The 19936-nt window shown below is 36.1% G+C and overlaps 1 protein-coding gene across 3 annotated transcripts in view; it reads right to left on the bottom strand.

Moving 5' to 3' along the window:
• The window catches only part of MCCC1 (methylcrotonyl-CoA carboxylase subunit 1), a 58618-nt gene that overhangs the window by 28557 nt on the left and 10125 nt on the right, over nt 1–19936 (bottom strand). For all 3 annotated transcript variants that reach the window (XM_060639319.3, XM_060639320.3, XM_060639321.3), the window contains exons 5-9: nt 15353–15474; nt 14660–14807; nt 14450–14571; nt 8013–8124; nt 6155–6236 (exon numbers count right to left, since the gene is read on the bottom strand). In XM_060639319.3, coding sequence (XP_060495302.1) covers nt 6155–6236; nt 8013–8124; nt 14450–14571; nt 14660–14807; nt 15353–15474 — 586 coding nt within the window. The remainder of the gene's footprint in view (nt 1–6154; nt 6237–8012; nt 8125–14449; nt 14572–14659; nt 14808–15352; nt 15475–19936) is intronic.

Genomic DNA, 19936 nt, shown 5'->3' with positions numbered 1-19936 from the left:
CAAAACAAGTACACAAAAAACACACTGAGAAGCACTGATGAAGTTCACCAAAACACTCAGACCTAATCACAAGACTACAGAACACTTCCCCTTCCCCACACCTAACCACCATATGACTAATGCCCTCTTTTCTGCAGTTCTTTTTACCTGATACATCAGGTCTGGCTATCAAGAAAAATCACAAGGCATACTAAGAGGCAAAAAAACACAGTTTAAAGAGATTGAAAAAGCATCAGAACAAGACTCAGAAATGACAGAAATGTTGGAATAATCAGACCAAGAACTTAAAAACATGCTGATTAATACACTAAGAGCTTTAATGGAAAAAGTGGACACTTGCAAGAACACATGGATAACATAAGCAGAAGCACGGAAATTCAAAGAAAGAATTGAAAAGAAACGCTAGAAATCAAAACACTGTAATAGAAATGAAGAATGCCTCTGATGGGCTCATCGGTAGACTGGACACAGCCAAGGAAAGAATTTCTGAGCTTGAGGATATGACAACAGAAACTTCCAAAACTAAAAGCAAAGACAAAAAAGACTGAAAAACAAACAGACGAAAAAAAAAACCCAAACAGAATATCCAAGAACTGTGGGCAACTAGAAAAGGTGTAACGTATGCATAACGGGAATACCAGAAAAACAAAAAAGAAAAGACCAGAAACAGTATTTGTAGCAATAATGACTGATAATTTCCCCATTAATGTCAAGACACTGAATCACATGCCTGGAAGGTCAGAGAACACCAAGCAGGATAAATGTCAAAAACCCCCTACACCTAGGCATATCATTTTCAAAGTACAGAAAATAAAAATGAATGAACGAATGAATGAATGAATCCTGAAAGAAGCTGGGGGCGGGAGGGGGGACACCTTACCTATAAAGAAGAAAGGGTAAGAATTACATATGACTTCAGAAACCAGGCAAGCAAGAACAGTGAAGTGAGTTATTCAAAGTGTTGAGTGAAAAAAATCATCAACCTAGTATTCTGTATCTTGTGGAGTTACAGTTATTTCTTGTGGAGAAATAAAGATTGTTCCAAATAAACAAAAATTGGGAGAATTTATTGGCAGTGGATCTACCTTGCAAGAAATGTTAAAAGAAGTTCTTTAGAGAGAAGGAAAGTGACACAGGGTCAATACTCCAAAAAGAAACAGCCTTAACGTGTATGCACCTAAGAACAGAGTGTCAAAAAAACTGAGAACTGCAAACAGATGAGTCTACCGATACAGTTGGAGATTTTAACAGTCCTCTATCAGAAATGGACAATCTAGCAGGCAGAGAAGTAAGGACATAGTTGAACTTAATAGTACCACCAATCAACTAGATACAATTGATGTCTATAGACTACTTTATCCAACAAGAGCAGATTACACATTCTCAAACTCACATGGAACATTCACCAAGACAGACCACATTCAGGGCCATAGAAAAGACCTTAACAAATTTAAAAGAAAAGGTATCATACAATGTTTGCTGTCAAGACCACAATTAAACTAAAAATCAATTGAACTAGAAATCAGTAATAGAAAGACAGCTGGAAAAAAATTCTTAAATACTTGCAGATTAAATAACATATTACAAAGTACCACATGGGTCAAGAAGAAATCCCAAGTGAAATTTAAAAATATTAAAACTACATAAAAATAGAAATATAACTTTAAAATTTGTGGGCTGCATTGAAAGCGGTGCTTAGAGGGAAATTTGTAGCACTGAATCCATATATTTGAAGAGAAGAAAGATCAAAATTAAGCTTCCATTATAGAAAACTAGAAAAAGAACAGCAAATTAATTCCAAAGTAAGCAGAAGAAAAGAAATAATAGAGTAGAAATATATGAAATTCAAAATAGAAAATCTATGGAGAAAACCAATAAAACCAGATCAATAAAATACACAAGTCTCTAGCCAAATTATTTAAGAAAAAAAGAAGAGACAAATTATTAATATTGGAAATGAAAGAAAGCAAATCAATATAGGTCTTGTTAATAATAATAAATTAATAATCCTATTAATAATTAATAGGATATTAAATGTGTATTATGAACAACTTTATGCCCATAAATTTGATAACTTAGATGAAATAGACCAATTCTTTCCAAGACACAATCTGCCAAAAGTCACACAAGGAAAAAAAATCACTCTGAAACAATCTGAATAGGCCTATATCTACTAAGGAAGTTGAAATAATCATTAATAACCTCCAAAACCTCCAAAATAGGCCCAGATTGGCTCACTGATGAGTTCTACCAAGCACTGAAGATAGAATTTATACCAATTCTCTATGATCTCTTCCAAAAGACAGAAGACAGAGTACTTCCTAACTCATTTTATGAGGACAATATTACCTTAATAACAAAACCAGAGAAAGATTACAAAAAAACTACAAATCAAATCTCTTATAAATGTGGATGCAGTAATCCTTAACAAAATATTAGCAAATAAAATCTAACAATGTGTAAAAATAAGTATGTACAACGACCAAGTGGGATTTATCCCAGGAATGCAAGGCTGGTCCAACATTTGAAAATCAATCAAGGTAATCCATCATATCACTAAGCTAAAGAAGAACCACAAGATTATATCAATAGATGCAGAAAAGCATTTGATGAAATCCAATACCTAATTATAATAAAAACTCTTGACAAACTAGGAATAGAGAGGAACTTCCTCAATTTGATAAAGAAGATTTACAAAAACTTACAGCTAACATTATATTCAATGGTGAGAAACCAGCTTTCCCACTAAGATCAGAAATAAGGGAAGGATGCCCACTCTCACCATTCCTTTTCAGCATCATACTGTAAGTCCTAGCTAATGCAAAACAAGAAAAGGAAATAAAGGGTATACAGATTGTGAAGGAAAAGATGAAACTGTCTCATTACAGATGGCTTATCTATGTAGAAAATCCAAAAGAACTGACCAAAAAATGCCTCAAACTAATAAGTGATCATATCAAGGTTACAAGATACAAGGTTAATATATAAAAGTCAATTGTTTTCCTATATATGAAGAACAAATAGAATTTGAAATTAAAAACACAGTATCATTTACACAGGCACTCCCAAAATGAAATAGGTATAAATCTAACAAAATATGTACTAGATCTATATGAGGAAACTACAAAATTCTGATGAAAGAAGTCAAGAAAGAACAAAATGGAAAAATATTCCATGTTCATTGATAAGAAGACTCAGCATCATCAAGATGTCAGTTCTCCCAACTTGTTCTATTAGAGACAACACAATCTCAATCAAAACCCCAGGAAGTTATTTTGTGGATATCAAAAAATTGATTCTAGTGTTTTATATGGAGAAAAAACCCAGAATAGCCAATTCAATATTGAGGGAGAATAACAAAGTTGGAGGACTGACACTATCTGAGTTCAAGACTTACTATAAAGCTACAGTATTCAAAACAATGAAGTACTAGGGAAAGAACAAATAAATAGATCAGTGAAACAGAACACATAGCCTAGAAATAAACCTATATAAATAATTGATCTTTTTTTTTTTTTTTAACGTTTATTTATTTTTGAGACAGAGAGACAGAGCATGAATGGGAGAGGGTCAGAGAGAGGGAGACACAGAATCTGAAACAGGCTCCAGGCTCTGAGCTGTCAGCACAGAGCCCGACGCGGGGCTCGAACTCACGGAGTTCGAGCGTGTCAATTGATCTTTGAAAGCGCCCCTAGTCAATTGATCTTTGACAAAAGAGCAAAGGCGGGGCGCCTGGGTGGCTCAGTCGGTTAGGCGGCCGACTTCGGCTCAGGTCATGATCTCGCGGTCCGTGAGTTTGAGCCCCGCGTCGGCCTCTGTGCTGACAGCTCAGAGCCTGGAGCCTGTTTCAGATTCTGTGTCTCCCTCTCTCTGACCCTCCCCCATTCATGCTCTGTCTCTCTGTCTCAAAAATAAACGTTAAAAAAAAATTAAAAAAAAAAAAAAAAAAAAAGAGCAAAGGCAACGCAATGGAGCAAAGATAGTCTTTTCCAAAAATGGTGCTGGAACAACTGTACAGCTACATGCAAAAAAATGAATCTAGACACAGACCTTATATACCCTTCACAAAAATTAACTTAAAATGGATCACAGACCTAAATTTAGAACACAAAATCATAAAATTCTTAGAAGGCAGCAGGAGAAAACCTAGATGACCTTGAGTATAGTGATGTCTTTTTAGATACAACAGCAAAGGCATGATTCATTAAAGAAATAATTGATAAGGCAGGCTTCATTGAAATTAAAAACTTACGCTCTGCAAAAGATAATGTCAAAAGAATGAGAAGATAAGCCACCAACTGAGAGAAAATACTTGCAAAAGATACTTCTGATAAAGGACTGGTATCCAAAATATACAAAGAAATCTTAAAGCTCAATAATAAAACAAACAGTCCAATTTAAAAAATGGGCAAAACACCTGAACAGACCTCAGTGAAGAAGAAACACAGATGGCAAGTAAGCATATGAAAAGATGCTCCACATCATATGTTATTAGGGAAATACAAATTAAAATGAGACACCACTACACACCTATTAAATGGAACACTGACAATACCAAATGCTAGTGAAGATGTGGAGCAACAGGAACTCTCACACATTGCTGGTGGGAATGCAAAATGGTACAGACACTTTGGAAGAAAGTCTGGCAGCTTCTTACAAAACTAAACACATACTCTTACCATATGATCCACTGACCAAACTGTTTGGTATTTACCTAAATAAATTGAAACTGTCCACACAAAACTCTGCACACAGATTTTTATAACTGTTTTTTTTTTTTTTTAATTTTTTTTTTTAATGTTTATTTATTATTGAGAGACAGGGAGAGACAGAGCATGAGCATGGGAGGGGCAGAGAGAGAGGGAGACACAGAATCCAAAGGAGGCTCCAAGCTCTGAGCTGGCAGCACAGAGCCCCACGCGGGGCTCGAACTCACAAACCGCAAGATCATGACCTGAGCCGAAGTCAGACGCTCAACCGACTGAGCCACCCAGGCGCCCCTATAACTGTTTTATTTATAACTGCCAAACTTAGAAGCACCCAAGATGTCTTTCAGTAGGTGACAGGATAAATTGTGGTATATCCAGACAATGGGATATGATTCAACACTAAACAGAAATGACCAAGTCATGAAAAGATATGGAGGAAACTTAAATGCCTATTACTAAGTGAAAAAAAGCCAATCTTAGAAGGCTATAAACTGTATGGTTTCATCTATATGATATTCTGGAAAAGGCAGAACTATGGAGGCAATAGAAAGATCAGAGGTTGTCAGGAGTTAAAGACAGGGAGGGATAAAAAGCAGAGCACAGAGGATACCAGAGGCATTGAAAGTACTCTATGACACTACGATGGTGGATACATGTCATTCTACATTTTTCCAAATGTATAATGTATAACAATATCATAGAATGTACATCATCAAGAGTGAACCCTAATGTAAACTATGGATTCTAGATGATAATGACATGTCATTATAGGTTTATTCATTGTAACAAATGAATCACTGGGATGTTGATAGTTGGGGAGGCCGTGCAAGTGTGGGCATGGGGGTATGGGAACTCTCTGTACTTTTCACTCAGGTTTCCCATGAAACTAAAACTGCTCTAAAAAAATTATTTACTAATTTTAAAAAATGCAAAAGAAATCATTTTAGTGATTTTATTCTAAAATAGGATAGAAAATATCAAATAGCATTACACATAATTAGGGTTAAGTACTGTTTAGTGAATTTTTTTTTCAAATATACATGTATATAAACATAAATACTTATGTGTATATACTGGGTCTCAATGTAAACTGTATTTCTTTTTCTTTTTTTAACATTTATTTATTTTCAAGAGACAGAGAGAGACAGAGTGAGAGTGAGGGAGGGGCAGTGAGAGAGGGGGACACAGAATCTGAAGCAGGCTCCAGGCTCTGAGCTCTCAGCACAGAGCCTGATGCAGGGCTTGAACCCGCCAACGGTGATATCATGACCTGAGCTGAAGTCAGATGCTTAACCGACTGAGCCACCCAGGAGCCCCAAAATGTATTTCTTAATGTGGATATAATTTGTAAAAGTTTGAAAGCCAATGATTTAAAGTTATATGTTTCTTTTGCCTTCTGAACATAAATATTGCTTCTCCTCTATTCAAAGTAAATCTTAGCATACCTGCTCCAACATAATTTACAGCTTTAGCAGCTCTGACTGCAGCTTCTCCAAGCTTTTTTCTTACATCAGAGTTAATACCAGGCTGTGAAAAAAATATTTAAAATAAATTTTGATTAGTACTTTGCCCTACTAGAAATTTCCATTAAGATCCAATATTGCGTTTCTAGGTATCAAACATTGAAGCGATAATGAGGATAAATAGCTAATGTTATACATTTCATCAAGAAATACATCCCATACCATAGTCAACTGTCCCTATACCAGACTTTAATGGTTCTGTGAGTAATTTCTATGAACTGCAGATATTATTCAGCAGAATGACTTACTTATCTCCTTATCTACATTACTTTCAGGACTATATTCCTGCTTCAAATTACATGCACCAATATGAAAACTCTGAGTGATCTCTATTTTGTTTAAAGATGACAGAGCAATCTGGGCCACGTGCCCAACAATTATCTTAGAATAATGGTAAACCTTGATATTCCAAGTTAATAAGACAGGTTCACAAAAAGAACTGTAGGTTAAAAAGTAGGCAAAGGTTTCAACATTTAAAAATAGACATATATTTAAGCTATTATTGTTTGAAAAAAAAAGCTTTACTGAAATTATTATTGACATTTACCTCAAACCATACAATGTACTCTACAACAAAAATTAAAATTTGAAAACAGTGTGAGACTGTTTAAACAAACTGATTAAACAGAAACCTCAGATCCTGACCTTCTAGAAGTACCTACTGAAAAGGAAACATGTATAAAACCTTGGGCAAGAGAGAAGCCTCTGGACAATAGCAGGCTCAAAAGAAATGCAAATCGAAGAAGAGGTAACAAATCAATCAAGAGGCAGGGTCAAAGAAATGTAAACAATTAATTCCAAGGGGGCAAAAGTTGCCAAATAGGAGCAAATCTCTCTCCTCTATAAGAAACCTCTAAGGCATATATTAGAGGACTAATATATTTTAGGAACATCTGAAATAGCAGTTAAGATAAAGAATCTTCTTCATAAAAAATACATTCAATGAACCAGGCCAATCCATTCCTCAAACGTTCCCATTAAATATAATTTAAAATCTACATGGAAACATTATGCAGTTGCTCACTGTAAGTCAGACACAGATCTTCCTCAATTTATAGTACGGTTATGTTGGATAAACCCATCATAAGTTAAAAATATCAGAAGTTGAAAATGCATTTAATACACGTAACCTACCAAACATCATAACTTAACCTAGTCTACCTTAAATATGCTCAGAACGCTCACATTAGCTTACAGCCGGGCAGAATCATCTGAAGTAAAAATTACTCTATAATAAAGGGTAGAGTATCTCATGTTATTTGTTGAATACTGAGTACTGAGTGTAAGAACTAGCACGGATAAGAATAATTTTAAGTATATTAGTCCTTTACCCTCATGACAGTGTGGCTAACTGGGAGCCGTGGTTTGCAGCCACTGTCAAGCATCACAAGACAGCATCACACCACATTATCACTAGCCCAGGAAAAGATGAAAATTCAAAATTTGAAGTATGATGTCTACTAAGTATGTATCACTTTTGCACCAGTGTAAAGTAAAAAAGTTCTAAGTTGAATCACCATAAGTCAGGCACAGTCTGTACTTGGATCAGAGCAGATTTTCCTAGATACCATCCAGAAGAATCACGGCCTTGTTGTGTGCCCTCTCTATGGTAGCCCAAGAATATCAACTCCCTCCTCATCCTCAGTGCTGCAGTGGGGCCTTACCATTATATTACCACTGGGAAGCAGTTATTCAGACACTAACTTCACAGATTTCTGATGTGAAAATCAGAGCGATTGAGGTTTATGTTACAGAGAAGCTGTCTTTACAAGGTCCTTACCCCTGGGGCTTCCTCAATGATCTTCTGATGTCTCCTCTGTATACTACAATCTCTTTCAAACAAGTATACAGCATTGCCATGGTAGTCACCAAACACCTGGACTTCTACGTGCCTATTTAAAAACACAATGAAAAAGTTTCCATTTGTAGAATAAACATTCTAGAAAAAAATTTATGTATATGAAGTGATTAGGAAATGAGACAGAAAACATAGGAGACTATATTTATGACCTCAGAGTAGGGGCAAATCACAAGTACAAACTGTCAAGGAAAACACTGATAAATCCTACCTCAAAATTACAAATTATAGACACATTTCATACTCACGTTCAAAAAGCCAATGAAAACGTTTTTATGATCAGGGAATTTTTAGTTTTTGTTTCTTTTAAATTTTTTTTTTAAATGTTTATTTATTTTTGAGACAGAGAGTGTAAGCAAGGGAGGGGCAGAGAGATAGGGAAACATAGAATCTGAAGCAAGTTCCAGGCTCTGAGCTGTCAGCACAGAGCCTGACACGGGGCTCAAACTCTTGGACCACAAGATCATGACGTGAGTCGAAGTCAGATGCTTAACAGACTGAGCCACCCAGGCACCCCAATCAGGGGATTTTTAAAAATCAACTCTTATGGTCAGACTTTATAAACTAAGGCAGACTAAAAATTACAATGGCTCATCCGTAAAAAGGTTAAGAAATAAAGTAATATAGATGATTAATTAAAAAAAAAAGACCATTATATCATAAAAACAAAAAAGGCACTTTAAAGTGGAGTCTAACATAGTAAAATTTTGAGAAATCATATTAAGAGTAAATGCAGGGGCGCCTGGGTGGCTCAGTCAGTTAAGCATACTTTGATTTTGGCCCAGGTCACGATCTCATGGTTGTGAGATCAAGCCCCATGTCATGCACTGACAGTGCGGAGCCTGCTTAGGATTCTGTCTCTCCTGTTCTCTCTCTGCCCCCAACCCCTGCTCATTCTCTCTCTCTCAATAAATAAACTTAAAAAAAAAGAGTAGATGTACATAACACTATGGAAAATAAGCATAAACAGACCATTTGGTGAACATGAAAGCACTCTTCTCAGTAGCTTTATTTTGATAAGTTCACTCTGTAGTTCACCTCAAATATTCACCACCATGATGTAGAAATGAGTGATCAGCAAGTGCTTTTCCTGTTTTTAAAAATAAAAATTGTCAAAAAGAAAAAAAAAAAACAGGAAAGTTCTCGTAAATGTACTGTTTTAGCACAATAGCTCATTTCTGTTCCTTTTTGTTCACCACATGAAGCCACTTCATTAAACCACTTAGAAGAATTTAGTTTCTTGATATACCATTTCTACCGAATGTTCGATTTAAAATTTTCCAAACTGTCCAACACATTCTCTTGACAAAATAATAGGAGGTGATTTCTTGTTTTTGGATCTGCCTTCTTGAGTTTTCCTCCCCCTTTCATTTACCTTTAAGTTATCATCACCAAACAATCTCTTGCTATTACTGCTCTGGACAAACTGTTGTCTGTGAGATCAATTAGGAAAAGAAAAATAAGGATTTTATTTGACCTTCACTCATTCCTTCTCTAATGCTCTTCCTTTCTTTATGGAGATCCAAATTTCTGATCTGTATCATTTTCCTTCTCTCTGAAGAACTTCTCTTATCATTTCTTACAAGTCAAGTTTTGTTTGTCTGAGGAAGTCTCTCTCTTTCCCTCATGTTTGAAGGACAGTTTCACTGGACACAGAATTCTATATTAGGGTTTTTTTTTTCTTTCAACGCTTTATAAATATTTCACTCCACCTTATTCTTGCTTAAGCCTGGTATACTTATCCTTGTTTCTCTATAGGTAAGGGGTTCTTACCCCTTGTGTTTTTTTCCAAGATTTTCTATTTGTCTTTGGTTTCCTGCAGTCTGAATAGTATTCAAAAATGTTTTGATATTTATTCTGCTTGGTGTCCTCTGAGCTTCCTGGTGCTATGGTTTGGTTTTTGGGACATTAGAAAATTTGGTAATTTTGGAACATTTCTGGTCATTATCACTGCAAATATTTCTCTTGGTTTCTTTCTTCCCCTTGTAGTGTTCAAATAATACACTTTACTTCTTTTAAAATTGTCCCACAGTCATTAGACATTATGTTCTGTTTGTTTTCATTCTTATTTCTCTTTGCATTTCTATTTGGGAAGTTTCCACTGACATATGTTCAAGGTCGCTGATTCTTTCCTCAGCTGTGTCCGGTCTACTAAGGAGTCCATCAAATGCATTCTTATTTCTGTTCCAGTGTTTTTGATTCCTAGCATTTTCTTTTGACTTTTCTCTTAGAATGTCTGTCTCTCTGCTTACAGTTCCCAAATGTTCTTGCATGTGGTCTGCTCAGTCCATTAGAGCCCTTAACATATTAATCAGTTACTTTAACCTCTATATCTGATAATTCCAGAATTTGTGGTTCTGGTGTTTGCTTTGTCTCCTCACACCGTGCTTTTTCTTGCCTTTTAGCATGCCTTGTAATTTTTTTTGTTAAAAGCCATACATGAGGTATCACATAATGATAAATAAAGCAAACAGACTTTTAATGTAAGGTTTAATGTTAACCTAGCTAGGAGACTGGGTTTAATGTCTGCAGTAGCTGTAGGTACCAAAGGCTTGTATCCTCTAGGGTCCTTGTTTTGTTTTGTTTCTCCTGTTGTCTTTGACTATGAACTCTTCTTAAATAGAGCCTGTGCCTTGCAGTTCTTACCCCATTATTATACTGGGGCCCTGGTGACATGGTAGAAGGGCGCAGGGGAGAGAAAACATTCTGTAATCTAATGATTAAATCTCAGAATTTTATTTTATATCTATCTATCTATCTTAATCTCAGTCTTTTAGTGGGCCTGTATCCTTGTATACTACAGGCGTCTATGCTCATGAACACACCATCCTCTTTTTTTCTTTCTTTCCTTCTTTCTTTCTTTTTCTTTGTATCTATCTATCTATCTATCTATCTATCTATCTATCTATCTATCTATCTATCTTTAGAGTAATCTGTACACCCAACATGAAACCTGAACTCACGACCCCAAGATCAAGAGTCCCACGCTTTACTTACTGAGCCAGTCAGGAGCCCCTGAGAAGTGTTTCTTAGCATTTTTTTCTTTCTTTACATAAAATAGGAAAGCTGGAAAGGGGTGAGAGTTGGCTAACTGCCCTTCTCACAGGACAGAAAAGGTGCTGGTAAAATTTCCCCTGCAGAGCTGGCCTTTGTTAGGGACAACAGATCACTCTGGGCCTATTTCAAATGGTTACAATTCTCCTCTCTCTGTCCCCAAGCAGGAGGGAATTTTTCCTGGATTCTCACTGTGAGAACCTGGTGGTGTTCTTGAAGGGAAAACTCATGAAAATTCGGGGTTCCCCTAACACTGGACCTTGAGGAGTTTCTCACTATCAAGCTAGTCAACACCCAGACTCCAGTAAGTTACCAAAATCCCCACAGAAGTGTTCCTATCAGTTTATGGGTGCAGTGGCTTCTGCTCTGGGCAAGCGGACCTTGACTGTGATTCGCTGTATTCATGCGCCATCCAGATTTCAGGGTGGTGGTCTGCCCTGCGGCCCCAGCTCTCTGATGCGTCTAAAATTCACTGACTCTCATTTTGTTCAGATTTTTACTTGCTTTTCGGATGCGGGTGACAACCTCCAAACTCTTTACGTGTTGGAATCGAACGGTTTGCTTTTCAAATTCCAACTGTAAAATTTTACTTCTATTGACACTCCCTTTTCTTTTAGCTGCTTCCGGGAAAGAGGCACTGTAGCAAGGACTCCAGGTTTTGAAAGAAACACACACCAGCAGCACAACGCAGCTTTTTTTCCGAGTTCTCAGAAGTTGGAAATACTTATTCCTTTCGCTGCTTATAAGAGAAACTAATTGAGGATCTGTGTTCTGTTATGATTTCTGTAGTCTTCGGATCGCTTTTGTTATTTTCCTTTTTCTAACTAATCCTTTGCTGTGCTGCTTTATCTAACATAGAGATTCTGCAGCACAGTGTGTAAGAACCAGGAGGTGCACCAAATCTCAGCTGTTCCAATTCAGCCACTGCTGGGATCTGGCTACATAGACAGAGACAGCTGGAGTCAACCAAGAACGCCTTGGTATTTTCTAAGAGTTCTATAGTTTTTATTTTCCTAACTACATTTTTAACCCATCTAGAATATATATTGAATATAAAATGAGAGAGGAACCTGATTTCTTTTTTATCTTCCAAAATAGTACACTTTGAAGATTGTTTTCTATCCCAGCCTTTCAGATAAGCTCAACAGTTCTGAGCAGATTTATAAAACATCTTGATATCTACTTTCCTCAGTTATAAGCACCACCTTGACAATCTTCCAGCACTCCATTAACTCAACAGCTAATTATTTAGTAATTAATTAATCAATTACTATAATTAATTGTTATATAGTAAAATAGTTAATTACCATGACATTAAAATATTACTAGAAAATTCAGAATAAATATATACAGAAATACTATTACTCCTATTAGGAGAATGAGATTATGAGTGACTTTGTTTTCTATCATCTGTATTTTCCATGTTTGTAATGTGGAAATTTATATTTGTTTATAATAATATATACAATAATATAATAAGTATAAATATAGTAATATTTATATTACTTCTATATTATAAAAAAATATTATTATTGATGCCTGTCATGAAGAAAGTAGCATGCCAGGTGATATATAGGGGAAAACAAAAAGGAACATACTACCACGTCGTTGATTCCCAAGAGCTTCCAAGCTATTGGGGAAACAAATTACAATGTGAGGTAATATACAGCTAACATTTCACATGCAAAGAATTTACATCTTGGAAAAATGTTATTGAGTTATGGTCACTGGAATAGCTAGCTGATGGCTCCACGGCAATTCTAACTCAAGAGCATGCCAATTTGGATAGTCAGCCTATTCTCCTTTGAAATGTATTGTGAAAGGGAGCCCTCAGTTGACCCTGGAATTTCCTCCAGTTTTGCCTCACTTTCCACTAAGGTGGAAATATGACGCACTCTCCTAATCAACTGGCCTATTTTAAAATTCACTTTTGTTTTTACTATCAAACTCTAAATGAATTTAGCTTAGCATGCCATGCTTAGGGTCAATTCGAAGTTTTGTAGCACTTGAAACAAAAACAATTTGGGGGCCATCTTTAAGAAGAATACAAAATTAGGTATAAGATCTTAGAAGAGGCTCAGACAAGGGAAGGGCCTGAAGCTTCAGGGTATATTACCTTCAAGGTAAATCCCTCTCCTTTCACATAGTTCCCAAGTGAATTATTCTTTATAGAGTCACTTAACCAACAGGTTTTATATACATATATATAATTACCACAAAATCTATGAAACGAGAAGCTTTTATAGTCAGTATCTTATTTTAAGCAATACATGTGAAAGTAAAATCCCAGAAAATAAAAAAATTAGAAATTCACGTGGCATTTGTTATAGCAGTACCTAGAGAAGCAGTTTAGTGCAGTGTCTTAGAGTGTGAATTCTGAATTCAAATCCCAGCTTCACCACTTCCCAACTGGGAGACCTCAAGCAAGTCATATGACCACTCTGTTCCTCAGTGTCCTCACCTGCAAAATAGGAATAGGCCTACCCACAGGATTGTTGCAGGAATTAGATCAGAATTAGGACGGTAAGATTATGGTAAGTGAAATATAAGGGTGAGGTGTTAGTATTATTACTTGTTAACATATCACTTACAATTCAATTTAGGTATCTATTTCTGAAAATCTCAATGGATGCTTATAGAGTTCTGTAACATAAAACTTAATTTTTTATAAGAATTGTTAAAAAAAATTTTAATGTTTAATTTTGAGAGAGAGAGAGAGACAGAGAGAGAAGCAGAGAGAGGGAGACACAGAATCCAAAGCAGGCTCCAGGCTCTGAGCTGTCAGCAAAGAACCCTACGCGGGACTCGAACTCACAAACCATGAGATCATGACCTGAGCCGAAGTTGGACACTTAACCGAGTGAGTCACCCAGGTGCCCCCCGCTTTTTTTTATTTTGAAAAAAACCCTAAGTTCCATCAATAAGAAATTGACTGAATAAATTAATGGTACATCAATATCATGGAACTATTAAGCCTAATAAAAAGAATAAGGTAGACCTATATTTACTGACAGAAAGATGGCTATGATGTAATATTAGCATGTAATACTATGTAAGATTCTACTCACTGCACTTCTGTATGTAGTTTGTACTCTGTGAGTATACGTATGTGTATTTCTATTCACTTAGAAAATACCTGGAGGGATGCATACCATACTACACTAAGTGGTTACATCAGGGGGTGGGATTGGGGAATTTAATGTACTTATTATGTACTACTAGAACTTTACATTTCATATAGTTTGCCTACATTTCTTTTAAAGTTTAATTTTAAAAATCTGACTCAGAAAAAAAGCCAAACCCACCTTGGCGTGTCCACAAACTTCTCAATCAGCATAGCATCATCATTGAAAGACTTCTTAGCTTCTCTCCGTGCTGATTCTAACTGCTCTTGAAATTCTTCTTCAGATCTAACGATCCTCATTCCCTAAGAGGGCAAGATAGTTAAGACCGCAAACTAAATAAAACAGAGAAGACTATCCTGAAATGAAAAACATGAGCACGCACAATCTTACTTTTCCTCCTCCACCACGGACGGCTTTAATCATGACAGGATAACCTATTCTCCCCGCATGCTCCCTCAGACACCGATCCGACTGGTCCTCTCCATGATATCCCTCCACAACAGGCACTCCCGCAGCAGCCATTATGGATTTGGATGTGCTTTCGAATAAAAAAGAGGAGGTGCCTCAATTCTGCGAATTATTTCATACAAGAGAAGAACAAAACAGCCCAATCTACAAAATACAAGGGAACTTTTTAAATAAAATATCCCAGAGGTTAAAAAAAAAAAAAAAAAAGACTGCAGTCTGAGACAACAAATATTAACACAAATATTAAAATATTAGTTTTCTTGTGATAACTAGGAATCCAGTTTTTTATGTGATAGTTCATCCCACCTTGTTTTTAATTCCCCAAACTTGGGGGAGAGGGGAAAGTGGGTGATGGGCATGGAGGAGGGCACTCGTTGGGATGAACACTGGGTGTTGTAGGGAAACCAATTTGACAATATATTTAAAAAAAAAATTCCCCAAACTAATCCAGATATTGATTAGAAACGCTAATGAATTGAACACTTCTGTAACTCACTGGAGTGGCAGACAAACCACATAAGCCTATAACAACAACCATGGATTACCATATCTATTATAGATAGACCATTTCAATTGACCTTCCTATGGTTATATTTAAAAGATATAAACTCATACCTCTTTATACCCATGTCTCTAATTGCAGATGAAGGAGGACCTATAAAAATAATTCCTTCTTGTTTGCAGAGTTCGGCAAATTCCATGTTTTCTGAAAGAAAACCATATCCTGGATGGATAGCCTAGAAGTGAGAATGGAAGGACAAACTTAGCACTGTGATGCAGGTGACGTCATATTTCTGAGGAAGCCTCTCCCTACACTGGTGATAGGTACACTATGGGTACTATCAAGATCTGTTTCCAAAGACATATCTGAAACGTTCATACTAAAGTTCTGAAGACTTACCTGAACCAGAAAAATCTATACTTCTTTTTACTGTGGTAATATATACACAACATAAAATTTACCATTTTAACCACTTTTAAGCGTACAGTTCATTGGCATTAATGGACATTCATAATGCTGTGCAACCGTCACCACTATCCATTTCCAGAATGTTGCCATCACCCAAACGGAGACTCTGTACCCATTAAATATTAATTCCACAGTCCCTGATTACCTCTATTTTACTTTCTGTCTCTGTGAATACCCAATCGAGGCACCTAATATAAATGGAATTGTACAATATTTCTTTTTGTGTACAGCTTATTTCATTTAGCATTATGTTTTCAAGTTCTTCCATGTTGTTGCATGTGTCAGAATTCCATTCCTTTTCATGGCTGGATAATATTACTGCATATTCCACAGTTTTTTTTACACAGTCATCTTTTGATGGACGTGTGGATTGTTTCCACCTTTTGCTTTTGTGACTAACACTGCTATGAACATTAGTGTACAAGTACCTGTTTGAGTCGCTGCTTTAAATTCTTTTAGGTATTTAAGTGAAATTGTTGGATCATATAGAAGAATCTGTATTTTATTTTTTACATGCTTTTAAAAATTTGTTTATTTTGAGAGAGTGTGAGCATGAGCAGGGGAGGGGCAGACAGAGAATCCCAAGCAGGCTCTGCACTGTCAATTCGTGGGGCTTGAACCCATGAAACACAAGATCATGACCCAAGCCAAAATCAAGAGTCGGATGCTTAACCGACTAAGCCACCCCAGGTGCTCCCCAAATCGGTATTTTAATTATACTGCTATTAGGATAGAATGTCAATTGAATATTTGCAAGCAGGAGTAAAGGGCGGGGGGGGGGGGGGGGGGGGGGGCGGTGGAGGGTGTTGTTCACTCTGTCTCCATACAAAGCTGGCCTGGAATTGAAACCATGGTACCCAAAAGCTGAAAGGAACACACTAGCACAATAATACCTTGTTTATCTTCAGGTCACTATCTGCCAATGTCACCTTTCCAGAAAAAAAGCTAAGAAGCAAACAAAAAGTCATATATTAAAGTCTACATACACTTTAGTGAACAAGGACCTCCTTATATGTTAACCTAGTCACTTAAAACTTACTCAGAATTTTAAGAAATTTATCTGGTTTTCTAGCCCACAGAACAGGAAAATTAGTACCCGAAGAACAGTATGATTCCTAAGAGCAAACATACTGACAGCAAAAAGGGAGAATACAGAGGAAAGCAAAAAGCAGAATAGGCTTACATGATTCAGTGAGGGATAAAGCAACTTCTTCTCTAACCTCAACAGCCCCGAAGGCATTTTTGTTCTTCAAAGATAATAAGTATATATAATAATTATAACCAAGAGGATGTAAGAAGAAAAAAGCACAGCCAACACTACTTCAAAACAGATAAATTCAAAGAATATTTATGTTTCAAAATTAAAGGGGTGCCCTTCAGATATCTGGGAAAGTCACATGAACAGAAAAACCCAAATCTTAGTGACAGCAAACAACAAAATCCTAGATAATAAAATGCTAGACAATCACATTTTAATGTCAGTTTGATGTCTTTTTTTTAAATGTTTATATTTATTTTTTTAGAGAGAAAAAGAGAGAGTACACACATGCACACATACGAGCAGGGGAGGGGCAGAGAGAGAGGGAGAAAGAGACTCCTGAGCAGGCTCCATGCTTTAAGTGCACTCGGACTCGGGGCTTGAACTCATGAACCGAACCGTGAGATCATGACCTGAGCCAAAATGAAGAGTCAGTTAAGTAACTGACTAAGCCACCCAGGTGCCCCCCAAGTTGGAAGTCTTTTAAACCAAAGTTCAATTTTAGTAATTTTATATAAATATCAAATATTATTTATTTGAGGCAAAGTGAAACAGGTCTACCTCCCAGTCCTCCTTGGTTTTTTAGCAGCTTTTGTTTTTAGGCACGTTTTACAATACACAGCATTCACTCATGTATAGTTTGATGAATTTAACAAATTTATACAACTGTACAACTATTACTACAATCCAGTTTTAGAACACTTATATCACTTGAAAAAGTTCCTCTGTGCTTCTATGCATTATTGATTAATCCCTGTTCCCAGAACCAAGCAATTACTGACCTGTTTTTTGATCTCTTAGAATTTTGTGATTTTTAAGAAATCTCATATAAATGGAACCACATAGTACGTAGTCTTATGTGTCTGGCTTCTTTAACTTAGCCTAATGTTCTGTGGTTCAGCCTTGTTGTATGCATCATAGTTCATTTCTTTTTATAAATCTTTTTACATTTGTTTACGCACTGAATGGATATCCCACATTTTGTTTATCATTCATTTGGATTTTTCCAGTTTTGGACTATTTTGAATAATGCTGTTATGAACACTCATGTACAAGTAAGTCTGTGTGAACATATTTTTCATTTCTCTTGGGTAAATACCCCGGAGCACAAGCAATTGTTGGGTCAAAATATGGTAAATATACGCTTAACTTCTTAAAAAACAGCCAGTTTTCTAAAGTGGCTGTACTATTTTGAGTTTCCACCAGCAATGTATGATGGTTCTAAGTTTCTCCATATCCCTGTCAACATGAGGTATTATCAGTCTTTTTGATTTTAGCCTTTCTATTGTGTATGCAGTAATACTGCATTCTTCTTATTTTATTTTTTTTGTGATACTGCATTCTTAAAACATCTTCATTGACATGTAATTAATATGCCATAAACTTAGCCAATCCAATGATTTTTATTACTATTCAGAATTGTGCAATCATTACCATAGTCTGTTACTAAGATCTAATAATGTAACTTTTCATTACCCTAAAAAGAAACTCCATGCCTGTTAGCAGTTATCTTCCATTCCTTACATATGTCCAGGCCTATGGAGCCACTAATCCACTTTGTTTCTAGAGATCTGCTTATTTTGGACATTCCATATAAATGGAATCACATAATACATACAGTCTTCAGTGACTGGCTTCTTTCACTGAACACAACATTTTCAAGGTTCATACATTTTTTAGCATGTATCAGCACATCACTCCTTTTCATTGGTGATTTTAGGTTTATCTTTTTGCATATAAATATCCAATTGTTCCAGCACAATCTGTTGAAAAGACTATATTTTCCACTGAATTACTTTACCGCCTTTGTTAAAAAATGAATTGACCATATATGTGTGAGTTTATTTGGGGAGTTCCTATGTGGCTGCACTGACTATATTTACTCTTCTGATAGCATACTGTCTTGGTTACTGTAGCTTTATAATGCATTCTGAAATCTGAGAGTCTACAAATTTATTGTCTTTTCAAGATTCTTTTAACTATATACTAGACCTTTGGGCTATTTTAGGACCAGCTTGTCAATATCGACCAAAAAAAAGCCAACTGGGATTTTGATAAAGGCTGCCTTAAATTTACAGACCAATCTGGAAAGAACTGCCGTCGTAACATATTGATTCTTCCAATGATACATCTATCCATTTATTTAGAACTTCTTTTCTTGCAGCAACATGTTATAGTTTTCATACATAGGTCTTCAACTGATTTTGCTAACTGATTTTTACTAATGTTATTGTGAATATAACTGTTTCCTTAATTTCATTTTCAAGGTGAGGTGTTGCTAGCCTCCTTTCTTTTGAACAGATACTTAATTCAAGAGAACTCTGATGAACTAGATAAATATTCTTTCTCTATAACTAAAAAGAAAGGCAGCTGTTTCCTTACAAAAATAAAGTCCAACCACACATTATGGGAATGGCCTCAAGAAGTTTTAGCTGATTTATATTAAGAACAATTTAATATATCCAGGTCACAGAATTCTTGAGCATTTGAATATATCGGAAAGGAAAACTCAACAACACTACTGTAACCAGGGAGCTAATTTCTCTAGCCATCAGGTATGTATGTATTTAGCCGCCAATTCACTCTAGTGGATCACAGGATTGTAAGCCTGTTAACGTCGTTCATTCCATAGTACTAACATGCCTTTACCAGTAAAGATACAAACTGTTGTCTCCTACCCTTAAATCTCTGCCAAAATAATTTATTCCATGCTTTTAGTTTGTAACCTTTCTGCTGCGCTTGTTCAAACGTATGTACAGATCCAAAGTTGTTGCTGTTGGCTCTATCTTCAAGCAGAAATGAGATATGTTCTTCCCATGGTGGAGAGAACAAGTCATACTCTTTATTTTTTTCACTTATTTTTGTTTAACGTTTATTTATTTTGAGAGAGAGAGCAAATGGGAGAGGGGCAGAGAGAGAGAGAGAGGGGGAGACATGGAATCCCAAGAATCCCGATGTAGGGCTTGAACTC

Source organism: Panthera onca, chromosome C2, assembly GCF_046562875.1.
Source record: "Panthera onca isolate mPanOnc1 chromosome C2, mPanOnc1 haplotype 2, whole genome shotgun sequence".
In the NCBI taxonomy this organism is placed as follows: domain Eukaryota; kingdom Metazoa; phylum Chordata; class Mammalia; order Carnivora; family Felidae; genus Panthera; species Panthera onca.
The sequence above is the reverse complement of the archived record's forward strand: the minus strand, read 5'-3'. Positions and strand labels throughout refer to the sequence as shown.